At 61.0% G+C, this 7251-nt stretch overlaps 1 protein-coding gene across 1 annotated transcript; it reads left to right on the top strand.

The window, feature by feature from the left end:
- The first annotated feature begins 782 nt into the window (after positions 1-782).
- Positions 783-7227, top strand: LOC119106206 (2-aminoethylphosphonate--pyruvate transaminase). The gene is made up of 5 exons (XM_037229815.1): positions 783-1257; positions 1709-1846; positions 4728-4828; positions 5875-6277; positions 6720-7227. Exons 1-5 carry the CDS (start codon positions 1209-1211, stop codon positions 7202-7204), a joined length of 1176 nt encoding a protein of 391 aa, XP_037085710.1. The 5' UTR covers positions 783-1208; the 3' UTR covers positions 7205-7227.
- The last annotated feature ends 24 nt before the right edge of the window (positions 7228-7251 follow it).

Below are 7251 nucleotides of genomic sequence, written 5' to 3'. Positions count from 1 at the left end.
AGCCCCGGCATTACTGCATTCTGGGTAGCGACGCTGTGACGTTATCATGGGACTAAGTCATGTGACACCAACGCTATGGCGGCGAGAAAATGCTGTCCTTTGCGGGATGGTTTAAGCATAAAGATGTCCAAAAGCCGATTTTTTTTCGACCCAGCGCATTCAATGAAATATTTCCAGCTGGGAAATGACTTTTTTTGCAACAGAGCGCCAGAATTGTTGCTGAAATGCGTTCCCAGCATGGCAATGACAGACAGATGGTTTACCCATTCACCAGTGATTTATCCCGAAGAACTCTGATTGGAAGTGCCTAGAAACGCTCTGTGTAAATCTACAACTTAGAAAAACGTTGTTTAGTAAGATTTATTTTTGGAAGTAGATCGTAGTATTGGTTTACCGTTGGAGGATTTTGAACACAAAACGTACAGTGTCTACTCACGTAACATTTAAATTGAGATGTTGAACAGGTTTGCTACCCAGTTAATTCATGAAATCTCCGTCAGTAAACATGTTGCTAATATGTATCGACTTTTGCGTAGTATCAACCAAAAACCATACTACGGGCTACCAAATATTAGTCCCGTGCTGACGTCACGTCTGCGTAGCCTTCTTTAGCAGCCTTGACTGCATTCAGCTGTATGACTGCGCTCAGCTGCGCTGGCAATGGGCGCATGCGCCATCCACGGCGCGCGTCGCCAGCTGCGCTCTGCACAATCGATGTGAGGCAGCAGGGCCTCGTGGGCGCGTGGGGCGGCGGCCGGACAGCAGGCTTGGGGTGCGGCGGCTGGGCAGTGCGCGGGGTCGGGGCGCGGCGGCCAGACAGTGCGTGGGCTTGGGGCGCGGTTGCCGGACAGCACGTGGTCTCGGGGCGTGGCGGCCGGACAGCACGTGGGCTCGAGGCGCGGCGGCCGGGCAAGAGGGCGGCGGTCGGACGGCACCGGTCTCTGGGAGCTGACGGCACAGCTGCTGCCGAGCTCCGTGTTCCTGCAGGTAGACGACAGCTTGCCTGTCCAGTCTCACCGGAATCGTCGCCCTGTTTGTGCGCCATCCGCACAGCATCACTCCCTCATCGCCTCGCACCAGTCTGTCCATGGTGAATAAATAAACGAGCCTCACGTGTCTGGTGGACGGTACGCGTGGCCTGCTGGGCCAGCAATCGGCCTGCAGTCGAGTGTTTCGGTCGGCGGCGGCACCACCGCGGTCACGGCACCATGACGGACGACCAGGAGCCGCTCGTCAACGGCACCGCTGCCCGTCCAGGTGAGCCAGCGGCCCGTCCGGCCCGCCTCCTGCGACACTGACGCGCTCTGGAGCCTGAGCTGGCCCTTCGCACGCATGTGAGGCTCGATGACGGGTGACAGTCGGAAGCCCGGCCCACACCGACTCCGTCACGTCCAGGTGAGCCAGCGGCCCGTCCGGCCCGCCTCCTGCGACACTGACGCGCTCTGGAGCCTGTGCTGGGCTTTCGCACGCATGTAAGGCTCGATGACTGGTGACAGTCGGAAGCCCGGCCCACACCGACTCCGTCACGACTCAGCGGCCCTCCGTGTTCTCTCCCGGTCCGGTGAAGCAGGCGTCGGTGCGGCGTGGCCTGGGCCGGTTCAGCTGATGTACTTGCGAGTCAGCTGTGTCGCGGTGTCCCCGGCGCAGCTTCGGTCAAACCCATGCCGGCCTCAGGCACGTGCTAGTGCGTTGTGCCCCTGTTCGGCAGACAAGCGCCTGTTCACGCCGGGCCCGCTCAACACGCGACCGGAGGTGCGGCGCGCCATGCTTCGCGACCTCGGCTCGCGGGATACGGCGTTCGTCGACACGGTGCGCCGGATCCGGCGCGGCCTGCTGCAGCTGGCCGGTGAGCCCCCCCCCCCCCCGCCCTCCGCCTGCACCTGCCGCGCCTCCAGAGTCGCCTGACGGCACTGCTGTGGAAAGGGCTGATCACCTGCACGATCAGCAACGGGAGCAGTCCGCCCGTTCTCCAGGCCTGAATCCTATTGCCGCCATGCTCTGGAACGGCGGTTGTTTTCAGTGGCCTGAGGCCTGAGCGTTGCGCGGAGCGCCCACTCTCGATCAGGCCGGCAAACATTCAGCACACCAACGGATACTATGCAAACAGCTCATTATAGGGGCAGATAACCGACACGAGCCCGGATTGTGTTGCGAAGACATGTTGTATAAAGTCGGTCTAAAACGTCCAAGATGGCGCATGGTCGACCAGCCCGTTCGCAGAGACCTTACAGTTTAATCGGCACAGCTTGCAAAGAGTCGCGTTTTTGTTGCTGACGGCAGCATTCAGCATGCTCACATTGTTACCTATTGTGGGGCGCTCACACGCGACGGCGGGGCGCACGTGTCCGGGTGACAGCCGCTGCCTGCACCCGACGGTCGCCGTCGGATCCCCGTCTCAAGTTTAGGTCAGAGCGCGGGGTGACGAGGTCCAGCGGCGCCACGTGCCTTCCGGCTGGCGACCACGGCCTGTCAGTCAGATGCCGATGCCAAGGGCACAGGGGCCATCAGGATCTGGCGCCCGAGCGGCCGACGGTCTGGGGAGGACCTGTGTTGGAGAGATGCAACTCGGTGGCGGGACAGGCGGACAGCTTCGAAACAATAAGACCGTGGCTGCCGACAGGCAACGGTGCAGTTTTTACATCCCTGGACTGGCGGTCACCGGGCTCCGAGCATTTTTAGTAAAGCTGCGAAACACGTGCTCCGAGACCGAGCTCTTTGCACCCTCGCTTATATGGGGGTCATGCACGGTCCGAAGAGGACACCGCCAATGCTCGTCCGTGCTCGACGCGACGACACCTCTGACGACACTGTCAATGCCCACGCCTTTGTGATCCGGCTCAAACTGTGTGCGAAAGGCTAAGCTTGCGAGCCGTGGAAAGCGCGGTTACAGCCCACGTCCGGTGAACGGCAGGGAGACCAGAAGATAAACAACCGAGATCAGCAAGATGATGTAAGGACGCATCTGGAGTTCGATGTAGCAAACACACTCGTGTGGAGGCCACACGAGTACACCTAGAGTGGCCTGGGCTGCCTCTGGTTTGCACACGATATGCACCCGAGCAGTGACGCAGGCAGCGGGGCACAGGGGACACGTGCCTCCCCCTTAGGACTCGAGGTGCCCCTCGGGCCCGTGAGGACCGACAGCTGTGGGCTCGAAGCGCTGTCCGGGAGTCGCAATACGGGGCCTCGACCCGCATAGCTGAACCTTAAAATGCTGGCCTCTTTGTCGGCCACACACCGCCAGTATCAAACAGTTGGCTCCGTGTCGGTGTGGGCCTGAGGGCCACTTCCTGAGCATGGAGAGGTGCTGTAAAGGCTAAACCGTTCCATTATTAATCTAAAAATCGCACTGGTCAAATGTGCGCTCGGACTGACTTCTGGGCGTACGAATTGGTGTCTTTAAGCGTCCAAAGGTACTTCTTTCAGGTACTTCGTCATTTTCTTCCCCTGTTCGCCGTCACCAAATGCTGGCCGCAAGATGAGCACTACGCGGCCTACGGAGACTGCAACGCCGGTCGCCGGGCTTTTGTTTGAAGACTTCCGTGCGCACATGTTCAAAACTATGCCAAGTAATTTTTCACTATTCGGTTCTGGACCAAGGCTGGACATTGCCAGACAGACATGGGTTCGCCACGTTGACACAAATTTTTGGCGCCGTTTCGATCTGCAATCCACGCTCACAGTGTCTAATATTTCTGAAGAACACTAGCGCCGGCGGTTCATTTCTTGCAGTCTTTAACACCTGGTTGCTTCAGTTGATTAAATTCAAAATACATACTCAATTGGTTAAAAAACATACTGAATCTTCCGGTGGTTTCCTGCTTCTGTTCTAGCTAAGGAAAACAAACAAATGAAATAAAGACTCATCCCCCGAAATGACAGGAACCATATTTGCTCTTTTTTTCTTGGAGAGGCTTCCACCACCAGGAGTCTATTTGTGAGTCCTGTGTCCCTTCCCAGTTGCCAAAGCTCTGGCTGCGCCCCTGCATCCGAGTGCCCGGCCCTTGAAAGCTCAGGCCAGCATGTACTCTGTGCTCTGCTACTCCGTTCACAGACCAGTGGGGCGGCCGGCTGGGCTGTCCGGTGGAGGGTGGGCCTCGGGTGACCCATCCAGTGCAGAGTGAGCCTCAGGTGGTCCGTCCAGTGGAGGGTGGGCCTCAGGTCACCCATCCAGTGGGGCGTGGGCCTCAGGTGGCCCTTCCAGTGCAGGGTGGGCCTCGGGTGACCCATCCAGTGGAGGGTGGGCCTCAGGTGGCCCGTCCTTTGGAGGATGAGCCTCAGGTGACCCATCCAGTGGAGGGTGAGCCTCAGGTGACCCATCCAGTGGAGGTTGGGCCTCAGGTGGCCCGTCCATTGGAGGTTGGGCCTCAGGTGACCCGTCCAGTGGAGGGTGAGCCTCAGGTGACCCATCCAGTGGAGGTTGGGCCTCAGGTGACCCATCCAGCGGAGGGTGAGCCTCAGGTGACCCATCCAGTGGAGGTTGGGCCTCAGGTGACCCATCCAGTGGAGGTTGGGCCTCAGGTGACCCATCCAGTGGAGGTTGGGCCTCAGGTGACCCATCCAGTGGAGGTTGGGCCTCAGGTGACCCATCCAGTGGAGGGTGAGCCTCAGGTGACCCATCCAGTGGATGATGGGCCTCAGTTGGTCCGTCCAGTGGAGTTTGGACCTCAGGTGACCCATCCGGTGGAGGGTGGGCTTCAGGTGACCTGGCCGTTCCTCGCCGGCAGGCGTGTCGGATGACCAGTTCACGGCCATCCCGGTCCAGGGGAGCGGCACGTACGCGATCGAAGCGGTCCTGCAGACGGTGTCACCCCGCGAGGGAGCGAAGGTCAGACGGTGTTACACCGCCAGAGGGTCAAGGTCAGACGGTGTCACCCTTCCATGGGGGCAAGGTCAGACGTCACCCCATAAAATCCCAGGTCAAGGTCAGAATGTGTGATCCCGCCTGGAGGTCGCAGTCAGACGGCGGCGGCACCGCCCGCGGGCCGGACAGGCTCATGATCTCAGCAAGCGCACCGGCAGAACGCCTGAGGCAAAACTGTCCAGTGCTGAGCATCATTTATTTGTTTCGAGTGATGGTCAAGGTCAACAATCAAGGTCAAGACAAATGCCATTGATGCTTTTATTATGGTAGCGTTTGTCCGCAGTGTTGCGGTCGAAGACTTCAGCAAACGCACCAATTTATGCAGTGTTCGGGTTGGTTGGGTTTGAAAAACTCCCGTGTGAAATCAAGATTTTCCGGTGGGTGTTCAAACGCTCTCTGGTGGGCATTAAATCACACCCTCGCTTGCATCAGCTGGAAAACCAGTGCCGGCAGCAATACCGCGTGATCTATAACAGACCGCGCATAACGGCGGCGTTGCACTGTAGCGGGGCGCGGGTCCGGTCGGGTTCACCCTCCCGTCCGCGGGGGCCAGTGGGCGTCACCCTCCGTTCCGCGGGGGTCAGTCGGCGTCACCCTCCGTTCCGTGGGGGTCAGTCGGCGTCACTCTCCCGTCCGCGGGGGTCAGTCGGCGTTACCCTCCCGTCGCGGGGGTCGGTCGGGGTCACCTTCCCGTCCGCGGGGGTCAGACGGCGTCACCCTCCCGTCCGCGGGGGTCAGTCGGCGTCACCCTCCCGTCCGCGGGGGTCGGTCGGCGTCACCCTCGCGTCCGCGGGGGTCAGTCGGCGTCACCCTCCCGTCCGCGGGGGTCAGTCGGCGTCACCCTCCCGTCCGCAGGGGTCAGCCGGCGTCACCCTCCCGTCCGCGGGAGTCAGTCGGCGTCACCCTCCCGTCCGCGGGGGTCAGTCGGCGTCACCCTCCCGTCCGCGGGGGTCAGTCGGCGTCACGCTCCCGTCCGCGGGGGTCAGTCGGCGTCACCCTCCCGTCCGCAGATGCTGGTCCTCTGCAACGGCGCCTACGGCCGGCGTATGGAGCAGATCTGCCGCACGGCTGGCATTGCGTGCGAGACGTTCAACCAGTCGGAGGAGCAGGCGCTGTCACCGGCCGCAGCTGCGCCGCTGCTCGCCGCCGGCCCGCTCTCCGCTGTTGCTATGGTACACTGCGAGACCAGCAGCGGCGTGCTCAACCCTGTGGCTGAGCTGGGGCGACTGGTGCGCCAGCTGCAGCCCGGCGCCGCGTTCATCGTTGACTCGATGAGCGCGTTCGGGGCGGTGCCGCTGGACCTGGAGGCGGCCGGCGTCGACTACCTGGTCAGCTCGGCCAACAAGTGCATCGAGGGCGTGCCCGGCTTCGGATTCGTCATCGCTCGGCTCGAGCGTCTGAAGCAAACCAAAGGTTGGTTTGACAATCCCGGCAGATGTTGTGTTAAGTGCTTTATTCCGCATAATTCTATTTGCGTTCTTACGCTGCGTCTGACGGTCTTCCCTATTGTTTAACGCCACAACTGAGCGCATTCCCCGCTTTCTCACGTCACGTTTGACCTCTGTCCCATTACCTCGCGCTACGTCTGACCGTCTTCCCTGTTATCTCGCGCTGTGTCTGACTGTCTTTTCTACTGTTTCACGTCACGTTTGACCATCTTGTGTTGCGCTACGTTTGGCCGTCTTCCCTGTTGCCTCGCGTCACGGTTGACCTCTGCCGTCTGCCCCGTTGTCTCACGACACGTCTAACTGTTTTCGTTGTTGTCTCACACCACTCTGACCGTCTTCTCTACTGCCTAAAGTCGCGTTTGGGCGTCTTTCGCGTTGTCTCACGCCGAGTCTGACCGTGGCCGCAGGTAACAGCCGCAGCCTCAGCCTGGACCTGTTCGATCAGTGGGCAGGGCTGGAGCGCAGCGGCCAGTTCCGGTTCACGCCGCCCACGCACGCCCTGCTGGCGTTCGACTGCGCGCTGCAGGGGCTGCTGAGCGCCGGCGGCGTGGCCGCGCAGGCGTCCCGCTACCGCGCCAACAACGTCATCGTGAAGCGCGGCCTGCGCCGGCTGGGCTTCCGGCCGCTGGTGCGCGACGGCGACGACTGCTACATCATAACGTCGTTCCTGTGTCCCACGCACGCAAACTTCTCGTTCACGGAACTGTACCGCCGGCTGTCGGCGCTGGACCAGGTCATCTACCCGGGCAAGGTGACCGACGCAGACTGCTTCCGGATCGGGAACATCGGCGACCTGCACGAGCCGGATATGCACCGGCTGGTGGACTGCGTGGAGACCGTGCTGCGTGACATGCAGGTACCGATCCCGGTCACCTACGGCGACCCGCAGTGAGACCGGCTCTCCAGCACCGCCGTCGTAGGCAGCGTGCCGCACGGAAT

Source organism: Pollicipes pollicipes, unplaced genomic scaffold (assembly GCF_011947565.3).
Source record: "Pollicipes pollicipes isolate AB1234 unplaced genomic scaffold, Ppol_2.1 Scaffold_2555;HRSCAF=2994_pilon_pilon_pilon, whole genome shotgun sequence".
NCBI lineage: Eukaryota > Metazoa > Arthropoda > Thecostraca > Pollicipedomorpha > Pollicipedidae > Pollicipes > Pollicipes pollicipes.
Note: the sequence above shows the minus strand (reverse complement) of the source record. Positions and strands in the feature narration are given on the sequence as shown.